This window comes from Sebastes umbrosus, chromosome 5 (assembly GCF_015220745.1).
Source record: "Sebastes umbrosus isolate fSebUmb1 chromosome 5, fSebUmb1.pri, whole genome shotgun sequence".
Taxonomy (NCBI): Eukaryota; Metazoa; Chordata; class Actinopteri; order Perciformes; family Sebastidae; genus Sebastes; species Sebastes umbrosus.
In genome coordinates this window covers 15128565-15148003 of record NC_051273.1, presented here as the reverse complement: position 1 = coordinate 15148003, position 19439 = coordinate 15128565, and the positions used below count along the sequence as shown (strand labels likewise).

The 19439-nt window shown below is 39.7% G+C and overlaps 2 protein-coding genes across 2 annotated transcripts; one reads left to right on the top strand and one right to left on the bottom strand.

The window, feature by feature from the left end:
• Positions 1 to 6018: 6018 nt before the first annotated feature.
• On the top strand, positions 6019 to 8793 carry timm13 (translocase of inner mitochondrial membrane 13 homolog (yeast)). Its single transcript, XM_037770667.1, has 3 exons — positions 6019 to 6292; positions 6685 to 6753; positions 7583 to 8793. Exons 1-3 carry the CDS (start codon positions 6167 to 6169, stop codon positions 7679 to 7681), a joined length of 294 nt encoding a protein of 97 aa, XP_037626595.1. The 5' UTR covers positions 6019 to 6166; the 3' UTR covers positions 7682 to 8793.
• tmprss9 (transmembrane serine protease 9) lies at positions 7910 to 18657 on the bottom strand. Its single transcript, XM_037770666.1, has 16 exons — positions 18076 to 18657; positions 16600 to 16829; positions 16352 to 16479; positions 16201 to 16268; positions 15932 to 16107; positions 15730 to 15774; positions 15193 to 15306; positions 14850 to 15015; positions 14389 to 14663; positions 13971 to 14113; positions 12995 to 13268; positions 12756 to 12869; positions 12086 to 12254; positions 11721 to 11986; positions 10480 to 10616; positions 7910 to 9815 (listed from the first exon to the last, which is right to left on the bottom strand). The coding sequence occupies exons 2-16, from the start codon at positions 16745 to 16747 to the stop codon at positions 9654 to 9656; spliced, it is 2385 nt and encodes a 794-aa protein (XP_037626594.1). The 5' UTR covers positions 16748 to 16829; positions 18076 to 18657; the 3' UTR covers positions 7910 to 9653.
• Positions 18658 to 19439: the final 782 nt, after the last annotated feature.

The following is a 19439-nucleotide window of genomic DNA, read 5'->3' as shown; positions in this document are numbered from 1 at the left end:
CAGGTCGCCAGACTATCACAGGGCTGACACATAGAGACAGACAACCATTCATGCTCTCATTCACACCTACGGGCAATTGAGAGTCAACAGTTAAAGGAACTGTTTGTAACTTCTTACACGTATAAATCAATCCGGATTGGTGTCCTCATGCGCGCGAAATAAATGCTGCAGCTCCTCCAGATCAACAGAGGGTTCCTGTGTCTTGTGAAGTGACGGGGCTCCGCAGCGAGAAACGTTATCGTCTCCGACCGGGTGCCGGTGTTTCCCCTGTTCCCTCCGGCCGCGGTCGGGAGGCTGAAGCAGGAAAAGCCAACACTAGGATCAGCATTGATTCATGGAGAGACCTTCGTCTGGTCAGCTAACGTTACTGCCATGCAGGTGAAATATAGAGTGATATTGTGGTTTTAGCTGACGTGTGTCGCCTCACTGTTTTGATGGATGCTCGCTTACATTCAGGTAGCGCGTGCACACGGGCGAGCGTGAGCAACAGGACGCTGACTTTCGTTGACTTAACGGCCACAGGTGTCGCTGTTACAACCCATTTCTGATTCTTACAAACAGTCCCTTTAACCTAACCTGCATGTCTTTGGACTGTGGGAGGAAACCGGAGAACCCGGAGGAAACCCACGTTAACACGGGGATGCTGACCGGCGTCTCTGCTCCGGCACTGCAGCACAGCTTCTGCCCTATTGACCTGCTCCACATAACCAACAGTCTTAATGATCATATGATGGCAGGTTAAAGTCCTTCTGAGGACCATGAGGTCGTTTCTCCGGCTGAATTCCTGACATTTTCTGAAGGATTTAAGTACTCGGGACAAGAATCAGGCCAGTCAAGAATCAACCAAGTCAGCCTGCACACACAAGGACGTTCATGGGCAGCTTGGTGCAACACGGAAGCTATGAAAAGAAAGTCTCTCTCTCTCTCTCTCTCTCTATGTGCATTTTCTAATAGATAAAAGTGAGTAATCTCCAAGCACTTGGTTGTAGAATTTCAAGAACAGATTCAAGAATGAAGTGTCTTTTCTGTGCAGGACTCTTTGTCGGGATGTGTCCCGACATGTCTGCAGGGATAATTAATGACATTAATAATGGCTTGATTCCATTTAGGTGTGCCAGTTTCAGGGCCCTGCTGCTATTATGCATGCTGGCTCTTTGTCGTATACTGCGACACTTTAATGGAGCAGAGTTTATGTTACTGGCTGCACCTGTGCTTTTCATGCTTTAACAGGCCAAAATAGCTGCAGTGAAAAAGGGCCCTCGCAGACATACTTGAAACAATGGATCAGTGGTAGTTTTAATATTTGAGATCTAGTTTTTTAATTCAGACAATAAAGGCTCTGGGGACGGTTACTCTCTCTCAACACTGACTGAGACTGTCCGTACGACGTCCAGAGTGGATGCCACACCGCTCAGGTTTCTCTCTGACTGTCACTCAACAGCTGCTTTTGAAGAAGCTGCTGCTGTTTCTCCACCGTAGACTGACTGAAGCCTTTTTGTTTGTGTTCAAAACATGACATTTCATTCAGTTTTACAACATGTTAGAACATGTCGCTTCTAAGTTTCACTTTCACTTTTACAACGTAGTAGGTGTAGTAGGCCCCTAATGACCCACATCTATGGTGCTTATAGTGATCGATAATGCCTATTTAATGGCCTGACACCAGTCAAATCGGGTGCATATCTCAAGTCACCAACATGTTTTTTCTTGTACTAAAAGCCTTGAAGTAACCACCTCGTGTCACCTTATAATTTGACACCCGTGGCGGGTAATTCACATTGTTGCCGGTGCTCGTTGGAGCCTCCCTCGTAGCTGACTGGGCCAAATGCTTTCATACACACAAGTGTGCCTAAAGCAGATTAAGAATTTAAGAAGATTAGATTAATGAACTCACGATTGTAATCTAGGGTTAATTCATTTTGCTGCACTTTAACCCAACCCTCCCTCCCTCATTCCCCCCCACCCCATTCAGCCCAGTGGCTTCCAGCCAAACTGGTCTCAGGACTTATGTATGTTTGCATTTGCTTGGGTGCTAGCATTGTGTAAGCGGTCATTAATTACTCTCAGGCAGGCACGCCACTAATCAGACCCCCCGTCAGTATTCCTCAATGCCCCCAGCGTCGCAGCAAGCCTCTCAAACAGTGTCTGACGGTGACAGTAACCGTCGCTCCATTGTTGGCCGCAGACTCACTGTATATGTGTTCACTCAAGGCAGGTGGTCTCCTCAGTGAGGTCATCCCGTCTGAAACATAAGGAGAGGGGTCCTCGGAGGGGGTCATCCTCACGCCCGAGACTCAACACCAAACAATGCAGAGGTTCTTATGACCTTCTATTTATGTTCTTGTTGGCTCCTGCTTTCCACATAGTTGTAGTTTGAAGTAAACGCTTTGTCTATTTAAGTCTAGTTAACGGGCAAGTTGGCACAGCAATCTTACAATAACTACCTTGGAATGACTGCACATGAATGCAATATAATTATTATTATTATGGATAAAGAGAAATGGAATATCCTGATTGAAATTACACACTGTGGACGCATGTTATTCTTTTTTTTTTTATTGAATTTATTTTCCAATACACCCTGCAGTCGAGGATCGGGGAAATAAATGGCTGTTGTGACATGACAAAAAATAAAAAATAACATAAAAATAAATCAATAAATACACACTTCTCATTACAATAAAAAATAAATAAAAATAAATCAGTCAATCAATAAATAAATAATAAAAAAATATTATCATACTTATTAATTTTGCAATTACTGTACACCTGTCTACCACAAATACATACTTTTTTTATATTCATATATGTTATATTAATTTAACTTCTGCACTATTTTATGTCTTGGATTCTCATTTTAACTTGTTTGATTTTCTTTTAACGAGCTGCTTCCTTGTAATTGTTGTGCATATGACAATAAATAACTTGAAACTTGAAAACAAATTAAAAGCACAAATCTTGTCATGCATTTTTTTTGTAAATAAATATTATTTATTTATTTTTAACTGAATCAAAGCTGGCATAACTAAACTGCAATGCTATACTACAATGCAGTGACTAGATATACTATACTGTTGCAATCAATCTATTTACCTTTAAATAGAGGATTCATTTTGAATCAAACTATGTAATGATATGTAAAGAAAATCTTAGCAAACAAAAGAGTCTAATCACAATCTCTCACTCCATGAAAAATGTAGACTTAGTGATTCAGTGGAGTATATCTCCACCGTGCGGCAAAAATGCATGCATACATGCACATGTGTACAATGTTCAATGTCCTACAAAAGTAGTAAATAATAGCAGTCATTCTGTTAGAATAACATAAATAATAATGCGCGATGCTACGCTATGATAAAACGATGTTCAGTTTTCTGAATCTGCTCTTCTGATTTACAGAATATGATTTTACAGGGCAAACATTATCAGAAGAATCAAATGTTGTAAATATTATTAAAGGTATGTGTAAATAATAAAATAATATTATTAATATATTAATAATAATAATAATAATTAATATATATGTATAATATTATTAATATATTATATATTATAAATATATAATAATAATAATAATATTATTAATAATAATAATAATAATAATAATAATAATAATAATAATAATAATATGAATAATAATATTATAAAAAGGCTGTGATATGTGTAAATAATAAGTTTTGTCTTTAAGCATGTTGGGTATTATCTATAATAACAGGCTAATTGTTCAAAAATGATGTAAAATTGCATAGTTTGAGGCAAATACCTTCAAATGTCCTTTCTGTGTATTTAAAATCACGAGTGTTTGCTGCCCTCTTGTGGTGACAACAAGGAACTGCCAAACTAGTCAAAATAGCGTCAATGCAGACTTTAAAGCATACTCACACTTCCGGTAAATCATTTCAAAATAAAACTTTCAACGTACACAGAGGTGTAGTTACTCGTGGTCACAGCGGAGGGCAGTGTATTAGTCATGGCAATGATTGGCCATAAGCAATAATAACATGAAAAATACACAATATTTAGTGTAATTATACTATACTATACTATTATACTATTATACGATTATACTATAATATATAATAATAATAATAATAATATAATAATAATAATAATATATATATATATATATAATAAATAATATATAATATATAATATATAATATATATACACACTTTCTTAGCACATTACATGATGCAGGGTTTTATATTGTTTATAACAAAGTATACATTAGAAATACAGATACCATTATGAATATATAAGAGCCTTTTATATACCTCTAAAGAATTAATTTGATAACTCCATCTAAATGCTGCAATGATGCTAACTTGACAAATCCTATGATGCAGTTCCTATCTGTGACCACTGGAGGACATTAAAACTTTTTTTTAAATTTTATTTTTTTGAAATATACAGGTCAATTAGCAACAGGTAATTTTTATTTACCAATTGTTTAACCTGTATAATGTTTATATTTTTAAGCATCAGAAGTTCCGGAGTCTACCTCTATGTTGATTCTAGGAGATGTTGATCTGTCTATATTTTATTATTCAGCACTATATCACTTTTTGCACTACATTCACATTTGTAATAGTCCTGTATCTCAGTTGTTACCCTGCACTATATTCAGTTTTAACAGTTTTCTTCATCTCCTTGTATTTTTATATCTGGTAAATTTTTTTGTATTTTGTACTTTGCACTACTAACTTTTTACTGCGTTTTTACTAGCATGTTTTGCACTATGGAACTGTGATGCTGGAAACTTGAATTTGTTATCTATCTATCTGTCTATCTGTCTATCTGTCTATCTATCTATCTGTCTGTCTGTCTATCTATCTATCTGTCTGTCTGTCTGTCTATCTATCTATCTGTCTATCTATCTATCTGTCTATCTATCCACTATCTATTTATTTAAAATCAGTGTTTGCTGCCCTCTAGTGGTGACAGCGAATAACTGCTAAACTAGTAGAATTGGCGTCAATGCAGACGCACTTACACTTCCGGTAAATCATTTCAAAATAAAACTTTCAACACAATACAGGGCTTTATATCGTTTATAATAAAGTATAAATTAGAAATACATATAATATTGTGATATTTTTAAATGTATTTTTTATACCTCTAATGTACGACGGAGTTTTAAGGCCACATTGAGGGAAAAAAAAATCTGAGATATATATATATATATATCTCAAGAATATAGGAAAAGTTGTAATATAAATGAGAAAAAAAGTCGTAAAATTACCAGAACAAAAGGTGTAAAATTACGAGAATAAAGTCATAAATTTACGAGAAAAAAGTTGTAATATAATGAGAATAAAGTCATAACTTTACAAGAAAAAAAGTCGTAAATTTACGAGAAAAAAGTCGTAAAATTACAAGAAAGAAGTCGTAAAATTACAAGAAAAAAGTCATAATATTACGAGAAAAAAGTCGTAATATAATGAGAATAAAGTCATAAATTTACGAGAAAAAAAGTCATGATATAACGAGAAAAAAAGTCGCAAAATTACGAGAAAAAAAGTCGTAAAATTACGAGAAGAAAATTCGTAAAATTACGAGAAAAAAAGTCGTAAAATTACGAGAAGAAAAGTCGTAAAATTACAAGAAAAAAGTCATAACTTTACGAGAAAAAAGTCGTAATATATCGAGAATAAAAACGTAATATTATGAGAATAAAGTCATAACTTTACGAGAAAAAAAGAAAATAACACGTAAAATTATTACTTTATAATATTTTGACTTTATTCTCATAATATATATGACTTTTTTCTCTTAAACTTCTCTAAATCTCAGATTTTTTTTCCCCCTCCACGTGACCCTAATACTCCATAGTACCGTTGTACTATAGATCTACAACAATGAGAAATAAAAATGAAAATGTAAACAAAAAAAGCAGTTGTTCATTTCCACTATTTCTTTAAAATAACCCACAGGGAGCCACTGGAAAGGAGCCAAAGAGCTGTAGTTCTGTCCGCTCACCAAAAACTACACTTCCCATATCGGAATCCCCGCTCTACGGAAGTGACGTATACAGATTTCCGCCGCAGTCAAGGGCATCCAAAACTAACGCTAGCCTGTTAACCGTGCTGCTGTAGCCGTCCGTCCACACGTGTATTTAAAGAAGACAGATAAACGCTACAGCTTTCGGTAACGACTCCGGTAGATAATGGACGGGTTCGGTTCAGACTTCTCGGCTGGTGGAGGTGGATCCGGTGGTAAAGTAGACACCGGGACGATCATGGAGCAGGTGAAGGTCCAGATCGCGGTGGCTAACGCTCAGGAGCTGCTGCAGGTAACCAATGGACACCGCTGCTAAGCTACCAAGACGAGCATACAAACTTAACTTAGAGAGTGGAAGAGTAACATTAAATACAGTAACGTTCACTGGGGATGATATGAGCACCTTTATCAGTCCTCTCACAACGTTACATTGAGATATTGTCACTGATATTACACCACATTAATGAAACATTACTCAAACAGTAGTAACTCAGCTAGCTAGTCATTGAAATGCTGTTGACATGATGTAACGTCCTAAAGCCTTTGACTGTACAGATGTGCCTTACCTTTAAACCAGACGTCTCAGAGTGTTTTCATCTATAAAACATCAGCTAAATACTCACCGGGTGATGTTGTGAACTGTCAGCTGTCACTAATAACCCATAACAAACTTTTGTGTTTCAGAGAATGACAGACAAATGCTTTAAGAAGTGCATAGGTAAACCTGGAAGCACGCTGGACAACTCAGAGCAGGTATGTGCTGGGCCATAATGAGCAGCTTGCTTTCAGGTGTAAAGAGATTATAGTCAATTGACAGAAAATCTGTAATTTTGATCATCTATGATAACCTCATGTGAAGATTTGCTGCTCTCTTTGATTTCTATGATAGTGAAGGGAATGTTTTGGACTATTGGTCAGACAAAACAAGCAATCTGAATATGTCCATTAAGTCCTGTACTTTGCACTTTTCACCAGTTTTTGATGAGTTATATTCCAAAGACTCATAATTTTTACCTGTTCACTATAAAATATATAAACATAGATGTAAGTATGAACATCATCATCATATGATTAATCGAGAAAATAATTGGCAGAATGATTTACAATGAAAATAGTTAGTTGCAGCCTTTAAAAAGATAATTTTTCTGTTTATGTATTTACTTTTATCCTTAATCTTTTCCTTGTTTTCATTTCAGTTATTTTCTTTATTTCTTTATCTTTTCTAATTTCACTATAAAATATAAACTGGGAAAAAAAAGTTACCCACATAATCAGCTGTGCTGGTCATCCCACAAATGCGCGATCCTTACAAGTTGGACATCATTGTGAAAGTAAATAAACAGGCTTTCCAACGATGTATAATACAATGCCAATTAGCATTGTAACAACAGAGAAATAATCCACCAAACACAAGTTTCCGAATTTTTTTCCCCCCAGTTTATAAACATTGATATAAATATGAACATCATCATCATCATATGTAAGCAAATGTAAAGTTATGTTAACTCCTGCAATAAAGTTTAAAAATAAATAAATAAAATGATCATGAATCGTGTTAATGTCGCTGTTTTTCTCCTCACAGAAATGTATTGCCATGTGTATGGACCGATATATGGATGCCTGGAACACCGTGTCCCGAACGTACAACTCCAGATTACAGAGGGAAAGAGCTCGCATGTGAACACCCCTTGTCACCCTTCCCTTCCTCGGGCTGCTGCTTTACAGCGAAGAGGAGCACAGTGTTTCCACTGGAGGCCAGGTGCTGTGCACAGCAGCAGCACACCATCATCATCATCATCACAATACCTCACAGAGCCTGTGGACTCTGGCCATAACAATGTCTCTGTGGACATTTTGATTTTGCTCTGAGGAACAGTTCAGTTACAAAGTTTAATTATTTGTGTTTTTGTGTCATTATGAATAATTAATCTTCTGGTTAACAAGTAATCATGCATTATAAAAAGCTGTGATTTACACCTGTGTGTGTTAAGACATATAAGTGAGGAGAATTGGAAACTCTAAATTGTCTGTTGGAGTGAACATAAGTGTGAATGTGTCTGTAAGTGCGTGCTAGCCCTGTGACTGACTGGCAACCTGTCCAAAGTGTACCCCATATCTTGAGCAGTGCATGCTGGGAAATGTTTCAACCCTGTGTGAATAGGATAAGCAGTTTAAAAATAAAAGTACTGTTGCAATGTGACAGTCTTGCATCAGTCAACTGCAGCACTACAGCTTTTGTTTTTTGGAGTAATTCTAACAGTATGTGTTTATACCTGTTCTTTTCATTGTGTTGATGCTCAGAGAGAGACTAAATATTTGTGCCTAGAAAACAAGCCGCACAACTGGAGCCCTTAAGGGACAACACTGACTTTCCTTAACAAGCTTTTACTCTAAAAGACCTACTTACACAATCAAAAGGAAGACTTAAGGACCGACTTGGTGTTTTCACAACCGTGAACCTGACATTCACAAGCCTCCAAACAGTCCGATATCAAAGTACGCCTGGAGAACAAAACTGTTTTGTCTGACCTGTTTTCTAGTTGTCACTCTATCTGCCGCCCTCCACAGTAGTGGGTTTGTTTCAGCAGGGTCTGCCTCGCTGTACGGGGGGTACTGAACCTTTCTCAGCTGTATGTACACGGCTTGTCAGATGTCTGGAAATCCTTTTTTTCCTACCCAGCTGAGTTTATGTAGGGAAGTGAGAGCCACAAAAGCTTGTGAACATTATTTGCAGTGTGATTGTGAGCAAATGGAATGATCATTATGAAAAATCAATAAATCTTGTTAATCAGAGTCCTCTCTTGTGTCTCATCAAAAAAGAGTGTATATCAATGAAATATCACCATGAGTTTATCAAACTCAAGTTAAAATTCCTCTAAAGCTAATTCCAGCACCACTTTTTCATACAGAACTATATTTTTCCCAGAAAACCCACCTTTCAGTAACAATTATTACACTGCATCTTTGTCTTATTTTCTAAAAAATAGAAAAGAACAAAATAGGGCTGTCCTCGACCAAAGAAAGTCGACTTACACTCACTTACATCTGTGTTTTACAGCTCTCCACACAAGAATCGCACAAAAGCACCACTTGAAATCTGGTGTTTACCAGAGATGTGCTAAAAAGTTCCTTGGAAATAAGTAATTCAGCATGAAAAAAACATAAAATAATGACTAATCGACTTAAGAAATCTTTGTCGTCTTAGACCAAAACAACAGATTAGTCGACTGATTGACTAAGAGGAGGCAGCCCTACAAAAAAGACAAGGAAATGTACCCATAAATGAACCACATATATTCTGAACCCACACAAAATGAAAAAAATACACCATGCACAGTAAGTTTACCGGTCAGGAAAATAAATAACGGAAATAAATACTTTAAACCATGCATGTGCTAGCAGGATGTCCATAAGCCACAGTTCAGAATTCTCCTTATTTCTTCAGTACATTATGAAAGAGGATGGTCCCAGTCCAGATGACTGCACAGTATTACAAACAGCACCTATGACCAGTAGGTCACACAGGTCAATACTGTGGAAACTATGTACATGTGGCTTTTAGCATGACTTTGGTCCTCGTACAGTACAGTTTTATCAGGAAAATCCATTTGGGTTTATCATCTTTTTGCGGTTTAAGCTCCTTTTTTGCCTCTTCAGAAAGGGAGGTATGTAGATATCCATTGCCTGACAGACGTTACACGAGTGTAAACCCCCGGGAAACCAATTCGCCCACATCCATGTCCCCAACTGGTCACTCCAGCAATAAACCACTGGCCAGAGGGCTCCCGACAGGTCAGCGGCCCTCCAGAGTCTCCCTGAATGAGAGGGGAGAAAGAGTGGCTTTTTATTAATTTGTTAGAAATTAAAATAACCTCAATGCAACGCAGTCTCCAGCATGAAAAGGAGAATAAAATAATGATTAAGGACGAGTGAGGAAGCAGAAGAGTAAGGTACAAAGAGAATGTCACTTGGATCGCTGCTGAGATGCCAGGTGCTTTGACCGAGACAGGAATGCATGTGGGTTTCCTTACATAAGAAGATTACAGAGAGGAAGCGGGTGAGAAGGGGGGCTCTGTATTTTTAGGAAGGAAAGTCTACTCTCTCCCATCAGATAAGCATCTCTCACACAAGTGCTGCAATGTTCCTGAACAAGCAACACTTGGTTTTCTCCATCATTATAATATCCAACAAGTTTTTTCAAACCATGAATTTTTCATATGCTTTTACTTTTTCCAAAGACAATTCCTAGAAACCTTTAAAGAATAACTTTACTTTGCTCTGACCTGGTTAACCATCCACTGTAAAAAGATTTATCACAACCATGGCCTTATTTCCCCTGAGCCTCTGAGCACTTGTGTAATCTTGGTCCACAATCTTAACGCTCAGATGATGCCAAGACGGTACCAGCCAGATGTCCGGCCCATTTCCAGGCTGTGTAAAAGGTATTTGGGTCACATAGTAGAATGTCCTGCATCTTACCAAACAGGTGTCCCTGCCTCCCTCCATGTAACCAGCACACATCATGTTAGGAGTCAGCACGTTTCCATACGACCGCTGGCAGTCTGCCTGCTGAATGATGCTCACTGCAGCTTTCTGCAGCAGGTTGGTCAACGAACCTGTGCCAAAAAATCATAGTTATATTATATTATTACAACACCATTTCTTGAAAGACAAGTTGATGTTGCATTTTTTAATATGTCTTTTGTTACTGCTGTGAGCACCACAAACCAAATTCCACTCTCCTCCATTGTTCTGGTTTAGCAGCAGGAGCTTCAGTGGTAGATAAGTCAGAAGCTCAGCAGATAAAAGTGAAACGATCTGCATGGCTACATACCAAAAGGGTAAGTGAGAAATACTGTGTGAACAGACTAGAAGTCAGAATTCTCTGATTCCAGCTTTTTAAATGTGAATATTTTCTGGTTTCTTTACTCCTCTATGACAGTAAACTGAATCTTTTTGAGTTGTGGACAAAACAAAAGGACGTCATCTTGGGCTTTGGGAAACATCGATCGACATTTTTCACCATTTTCTGACATTTGATAGACCAAACAACTAATTAATTAATTGAGAAAATAATCAACAGATGAATCAACAATGAAAATAATTGTTATTTGCAGCCCTAGAACAGACCATTTGATAGTGTTTCACTGCATTTTTTATTACACGGCTTTGTTGAATACTGGATTCTGATTGGTCAATCACGGTGTTCTATAGTTTGTTATTTCTTTATAGCAGACCGTTGCTATGTATAACAGACCGTTGCTATGGGCGCAGTTCTGATGTCGAAATCTGGCGGAGCGTTTTTGTGCCCAGTGATTGATTTCATAAGTTTGTAGCCGTGTAATAAGCGTGATAATGTACAGCCACCAAGTCATTGTTGTGAAATAAACCCCTTCAGGGGTTTGCGTCGGGGTCCACCACCCTGTTGGGGTTTATTTCACAATAATGACCAGCTCGCTGTACATTGTCCCTTATTTATATCATATTGCGTTGTTGATGGAATAATGGAGCTGTAAGGTCTGTACAAAAATCCTTATTATCATTTAAAAAAATAAGTTTTGAGACCAAAGGATCATAATAATGTGGAAGCTTATGCTCCTCCAATGTTCTCTTGCTTTTACCAGACACTTGTTAAAATTCCCTGAGGATAATGATGTCTATAACATATAACATTATTCTGCAATTGTTTAATGCTTCCTGGAAAATTTTACATCTCTCACCTCCTTCCCTCATGGATCCCCAGCCTGTGATGAAGCACTCTGCATTGTTGAGGAAGCGGTGCACCGATGAGGGGAGACAGACAGACTGGATGGTGTAGGACGTGGGGGCTGGGACTGCCAGCTCTAACAGAGCCACGTCATGGTCCATGTTGGTGCCATTGAAGGCTGGGTGGATGACAATCCTCTGGATGGGGATGACCAGGGCTCCTAACCCAGAGCGCAGCACAGATCCCAGGCTCACAGCCCAGTCAGAGGGGCTTGGGTCACTGGGGGTTAAAAATGAAGACAGGCTCAGTATCATTCTGGATGGAGTTATTTTTTATATAAACAAATATTATTGTGGTGAAGTTCAGGTTCCACAGTACTTTTTGACGCAGTGTGCCGCTGTGAGTAACCATTTGCATTGAATGAGCGTGGCACCACAACGGTGAAGTCTCTGGTGCTGCAGACTGCCAATCCAAGGCCACTCCCCCCTTCGAGCTGTTACTCCACCCACGATCCTCTGGGCGCCCAACGCAGGACGTACGCCGCAGTCTGAAACAAAAAAACACACATCAGAAGCATTTCCTGTAAAGGTAGGGTCGGTAATCTTGAGAAACTAGCAAGAGTACACTAGATTTAAAAAATGATCCAACCGAAAAACCGAGCTCAGTGTTGCCAACTCTTTTCCAATGAAAGTAGCTAGCAGCAATAGCTGCTAACTAAAACTAAAACTAAGTCGGCAACACTGACAGTCCATCTGTTCAGGCCTCCCTCCAAAGCCACTCCCCCAAAATGATCATTATGAACACAAACATATCATACGAACATGGCTATTATTCATACTGAAAACTGTCAAGCTAGCAGCTTGTGGAAGACTCCGATGATGCGCAATAAGTGCACGGGCAGATTCTGCACAGGAAGACAGGCAGTCCAATTTTATAGATTGCTGTCGGGATGTAATGTCAACAAATATAACAAAAAATGTAATTGAGCAGAACCACCAACCATACCTTTAAATCAAGTATGTGCACTCCTTTACACATATAAACTTACCACAGTTTCTTTCGTCGGCCTGGTTGGGGCAGTCTGGGACGCCATCACACTCTGGGTTGACCTTGCCTATGCAGGAGGTGGCGCTACACTGAAAGTTTCCACTGCAGTTCAAGGCTGGAGGACATGATGGACAGAGAGCATGAGGGTTAAACCACACAAGTATTTGTGATACTATTTTTCTGCATTTCTGCATTACGTTTCCCTTTCTCTTGATTAAGCTGCTTTCAGTATGCCATTACCAGGTAGTGTCGGTGCAGGTAACACATCCATGGCTATGGTCCTGGGTACTGGCGGATTATTAGGCACAGTAACTGGCATAGGAGGAACATACTGGAAGTAATCAGGGACCAAGCTGGGATCTGCATAGCTTAGGATCCAGTTGCGGAGCCTGGTGACGCGGGAATAGACCCCAGGCCTGTTGATCATGGCACAGCCCACACCCCAACTCACCACCCCAGCCAGGAAGAACCTCCCAGGGGCCCCCTCACACACCAGAGGCCCTCCAGAGTCACCCTGCAGGGAAAACACAAGACTTCTGATTCTCTGATGAGAGAGCAGTTACTAGGCACAGTGCTGTTGTCATGTGAAAGACTTTCCTGTTTAAACAAAAGTTTGGTTTAATGTCAGGTAATCACAGTGTGGATTGACTAGGATGGGAGCACTGTAATTTCCATGATTTTATGGATGAATAAATGAAACCTTGTTTAGAAAATTCAATGACCTATTCTATTAAGGACAAGCTGCAAACAAGTGGGACAGAGGTTCAAGTCTCCATGTAAGTGCATAAGACATTTTCAAAAGCAGGGCACCAAATCGCTACCACTTTCAGGGTTGCTGAGCAAAGAAAACAAAAATCTCTGTATTTAGATAAATTAATTGTCAGAATGTATTATTTTAATTCTGTATACTTTTGGACCGTTTGCCATATAATGTGCTATGAGTTGAATGTGCCATGTTTTCTCACTCTAACTGTAAAATGAACAGCACACATCATGTTATGCTGAGATGAAAATAACAGCAACAGCCTACATGCCTCTATTTTTAGGGTGGGACCAGTATTAACATACAGTTACTATGACCCTACTTATAGTTTCAAGGTCATCAGTGTGTGTTTACAAACTTTGCCCCAAGACAAGAAAGTATTGTAAGAAAATGTAAGTTGATAGTTTGTGCTATTGTAGCTGCCTTACGTGAACCAAGTGTAAGAGCTCTGACCTGACATGAGTCCACCTGGCCCTGCAGGAATCCGGCACACATCATATTGTGAGAAACAGCTCCTCTGTACACTGATGATTTATTGCACACTTTGGAGTCGATGATTTTCACCACCGCCTTCTGCAGTGTAGGGGGCACCTCAGCTGAATGGCAGAAGAGCACAACTGAATTACTCATACTGATCAGATTTCAACATGCCTACAATAATTTAATTAAATTTAATTGCCTTGTTTAGTTATTGTATCCACATTATAAGTTATTTGTTTTTCTCATTATCATCTTACAGGAAAAAATTACCTGAGAGCTAAAAATAATCATTCTCAAAATATTAAAAGCTAATTGATGTCAGAGTATTTGGTACAAAAAAGAGCCCTCATCTGTTGATGTGTTGAGATGTAACTCCTGCAGGCAGACTCACCATTAAACTGGTGTAGTGCGCCCCACCCTGACACCACGCAGTTCTGTCCGGGGGCAAACACATGAGATGGGGAGGGCAGGCAGACGGGCTGGATGTAAGAGTTGAAGGTGACAGGGGTCTCCAGCTCCAGCACAGTTACATCGTTGTCAGTGGTCGAAGGGTTGTAGTCTTGAGACACAACCAGCGACTTGATGTTAATCATTGTGGACTCTGACTCATCACCGCTCACTAGTCTGGCCCCTACAAGGGCCGTCCACTCTCTGGGGTCGTTGTCCCTAGAGACAGAAAAGAAAAAGATGACATAACAGTTTAAAACATGCATGTCATATATCCACGCAAGTGACTTAATAGCACAATTTGTTTGCCCCTTAATTTTGTAATGTTGTTGTGGTTAATATAGTTAATGTCACTGCTTGGGAGATTTACAAATAACTCCTAAGTGACTTGGAAATGATGCCTACCTCTCAAAGCAATGTGCCGCACTGACTAGCCAGCGTTCGTTGATGATGGAGGCTCCACATGTGTGGCGTCCATGGAGCCTCAGACTGACCTGCCACGGCAGCTCCCCTTGCCGAGCATCCTCACCACCCACTACCCGACTCCCCATAGCGGGACGTGTACCACAGGCTGAGGGGAAAGGTTGTGGTTAAGTTGGAGATGAGTTTTTTTTTTTTCTTACAGGTTATTCAGTAACCTCACATTTACAATATGACCCGTCAGTGCCAGAATATTTACCAATAACAACTGAAAAAGAAAATTGAATAATGAGGCTTAAAAGGGCAGCAGTAGTTTCAAGTCATTCACCACAACGAGCTTCATCAGATCCATCCGCACAGTCGGGGCTGAAGTCACACTCTGGATTCAATTTGGTGACGCATTCTCCATTGTCACAAGTGAAGGTGTTGTCAGGACACCTGGCTGGAGAGCCCAGATGATAGAAAAATGTCAGGATGAGAGGTACAATATGAAAATGTCCTTATAATGTAATTCGTTTTCACATAACGTATTTAGGTGCAAGGAGGATGGCAGTGCTTTAGTGCAATTCAATTAATATTACAGAGCTTTCACATTTTTCACAAGACTCACATGCCCATATGTACATTGCAAGAGTTATTGGTCACTGTAATTATTCCTCCTGTCCATACTACATGAAGAGATCCATTCCTAATGTGATTTCAACGTGGGAGATGGGTAATAAGATGTCCGTGATTTGAATTTGAATGTCACACTATCTGCCTTGATATTAAAAACACAACCCATTTGGCATTCCAAGACGCTGCAAACATATGCTGGAGGAATATTTGTAGGCACACTTAAACATGGGTCTACATATTCACTCACCTATCATTTCATCTCCAATTGCATAAAATGACTTCCCACTGGCTCCTAGGATTGAGGAGAAAGACAAACATTAGATCCTGTGAGGACCTTGGAAGCCTGACACAATGCATCACACAGCTGTGGCCTATTTTTGTCACTCCCACTACACACACCCACTTGTAGGACCACAGACAATCAACCGATGACAGTATAATTTTACTACCCAGTAAGATGATAGCGTTGATCTCTCCGAATTCTGGCACCTCCAGTGGTTTCCCATGCATCACTGAGCTGAGTCCTGCTCTCAGCAGGTCCTGAACAAAGTTGTCTGAATACTGCTGGATCTTGGACACCCTGAAGACCAGTCTGAATGTTGCCATCACGTCACCATTAACGTTACTGAAAAGAAACAGATTATGCTGTTTGTTTAATCGTCTGGATGCTTTTTACACTTGGAATAAAATCATCTACCTCAGTTCAGCTTTCACTCACCCATAGGCAACAATATTCCAATCAACGTAGTGATGTGATATCGATGAGGCAGTGAAGACAGTTTTAATCTGTAAGAATGGGAGAATGTACAATTTAACACTTTTTTTAAAGAAAACATTGGGCTTTCAACATGGTGACAGTCTGCACTAACCTTGGACTTTAAAACTGAGGTCAGTACTATGGAGTAACCAGAGTCTTCATCCTGCAGAACTTGATCATACTTCAGACCTTTCAGCTCCACTGTCTCCATAAAATAATGCTGCTCCTGTGCCAGGTAGGCTGGAGACGACAGAGTAGAAATGGTTCATTCTTCTTACAGAATAATTCCATTTAGAAATGGTGTATAACAGAGTGGTTTAAATAGCTGTGAATGAATGAATGAATGATTGTGAAACTCACCAATAAGCAGGCCTACAAAGACCCCGATAACGAGGAAGAAGAAAATGAAGGCTACGATGGAGCCCCTGTAGCAGGCAGAGTTGGAGGGAGCAGGAGAAGCTCCTGGAGAAGACCACGGCCCTCCTCCTCCATCCTTCCTCACCTCCATGTTGGATTCACAGCACCAACCTCACAACTCACATTCCACTGTGTCCAGTATTATAATGCCAGACAGATAAAGTGATCCAGTCCTGTTAAAAAATAAAATAAAATACAGTGACAATATTTGAGATTAGACTGAGATGTTATTGTAAATGAGGCACTATAGACAACTGCAATGGGTAAGGCTGTACAACAGGATGGATATCAATAATCTGATATCTATAACAACACATTTATGATTGATGATACAGACAAAAAAAAAATTAAATAAGAAATGTAATATCCTCGGATAGTCGACATTTATTGTCATTCATACAAACCAAATTCTACAATGATGAACACTAATGGATTTACCAAAAACAATGGAAATGTAGTTTACTAGGAAGACAAACTGTTTACTTTAAATAAAACCCATATGCCCATATAAAAAAAATACCGATTACAAACTAGTTGATAAGACTACACTAAGGAGGTCTCTACACTGGCTCCCTGTCTCTCAGAGAATTGATTTCAAAATACTGCTTCTGGTTTACAAAGCACAAAATGGTTTAGGGCCAAAATACATTTCTGATCTTCTGCTATGGTATGAACCATCCAGACCTCTCAGGTCATCTGGATCAGGTCTGCTTAGTGTCCCCAGAGTCAGAACTAAACATGCAGAAGCAGCGTTCAGTTTTTATGCACCAAATATTTGGAACAAGCTCCCAGAAACCTGCAGGACCAGCTCCAACTATGAGGTCTTTTAAATCAAAGCTTAAAACTTTCCTGTTTGCTGCTGCCTTTTATTAAACTAGATAATGATCTTATATACTGCACTAGAGCTTTTACTCTTGTGTGTTATAATCTATTTTAGCTTCTATCCTACCTTTAATTTTTAGCTTGTTTTTATTTTCTAATCTTTAATGTTTTTATAACTGTTTTAATTATGTCTTAATGTTCTTTTGCACTTTGTCACAATGTTCTTGAATGTTTATGTAAAGCACTTTGAATTGCCCTGTTGCTGAAATGTGCTATACAAACAAAGCTGCCTTGCCTACACTAACCCTACATCTAGCTGTGATCCTGTTCTGGAGAGCTGGCTGGAGATTGTTGTGCTATGGGTGCATAAAGGAGACCAAGGAGGCCATGTTACCTGGCTGATCACACATCAGATGTGGAAAAAGGTTACACTGAAAAACATCCCTTAAATTCTGCAGATAAAAGGATTTCAAACAAATAAGACTCGGGTGAGAATATTCACCGCACCAGCACATTTACGCACGGTGACTCCAGGTGCATCACAGCGTAAAGCATTAAAACAATAGAGGCTTTATGTCCTGAAGTAAACTCACTCACCTCTTTCTTCTCCTTTTCCTCTGAACGCTGACATTCACGATATCCCGCAGTTCTCAGTGCGTGACTTGGCGCACACAAGAATAGATACATGGATGGATGGAGGAAGACGAAGGAGAGGACAGAGAGGTCCGCTATTTGTTCCACCTGCCAAGGGGCGGATCGCAGGTAGCTCACCTGTTCAGTTTACTTTAGTAAGACTGAAGGCTCGGCTTCAGAAATCCCCAAATAACCCTCCTCCTCCTCCCATCGGTCCTGATCCCTTCGGTTACACCTCGATGTGCACAGGCTTTTCTACTGTCACCTCAGAGCTCCCATAATCTCCAGGTAAATAATAAACATTACTCCTTTTACGCACAGCAAATTGGAGGAAAGTAATGTAAAAAAAAAAAAAAAAGGGCATAAGAAATACCCTAATAATAGCTCAGTACTCCCTCTAGTTGCTGCCTGCCTGTGCTCCATTGACACAGTGACTGAGCAGCAGAGGAGGAGCTGAAGCCTGCAGGTATTCTGGCTGCATATTGGGGGTTCACAACACCTGGCAAACCATTAGGGTCCTTTTACAGGGATTAACAGTTCCTCTAATCTGTTAAAGTGCCTTTACAGCGAGTTTATTAACCTACTGCACTTAGTTTGACAAAAAGAGACGAAGTTAAAGGGACTGTTTGTAACTTTCAGAAATGCTTGCTAACAGCGGCACCTGTGGCCGTTAAGTCAACTAAATAGAGATGAACCAGCATTGCTCAAAACAGTGAGGCGACACACGTCAGCTAAAACCACAATATCACTCTATATTTCACCTGCTCGGCAGTAATGTTAGCTGACCAGACGAAGGTCTCTCCATGAATCAATGCTGATCGTAGTGTTGGCTTTTCCTGCTTCAGCCTCCGCGGCTGAAGCAGGAAAAGAAACGTTATCGTCTCCGACCGGTTGCCGGTGTCTCCCTCAGGCACCCGGTCGGAGACAATAACGTTTCTCGCTGCGGAGCCCCGTTACTTCACAAGACACGGAAAACCTCTGCTGGTCTGGAGGAGCTGCAGCAGTTATTTCTGCACAAACGTCCACTGTACATTCACTAAATATTCTCAGAGCTACTAACTCTTCTGCAGTGTGTAGTGAGCGCGCATGCACCTAAAAGTGGAGCGAGACAGCGAGAACGCACGCGGTGTGTGAGTGAAGGCAAGCAGGCAGAGGAGCAGAGATTCCGGCAACACGCGAGCGCGCATATGCAAGCGCGCATGGGATCCCGACCCGGTAGATTTATACGTGTAAAAAGTTACAAACAGTCCCTTTAAGTTAGATAAAAGTCGATGTTCAGGAGTTTTTTTTATTCACAATTCTATGATGATATAAGCTATATATGTTAT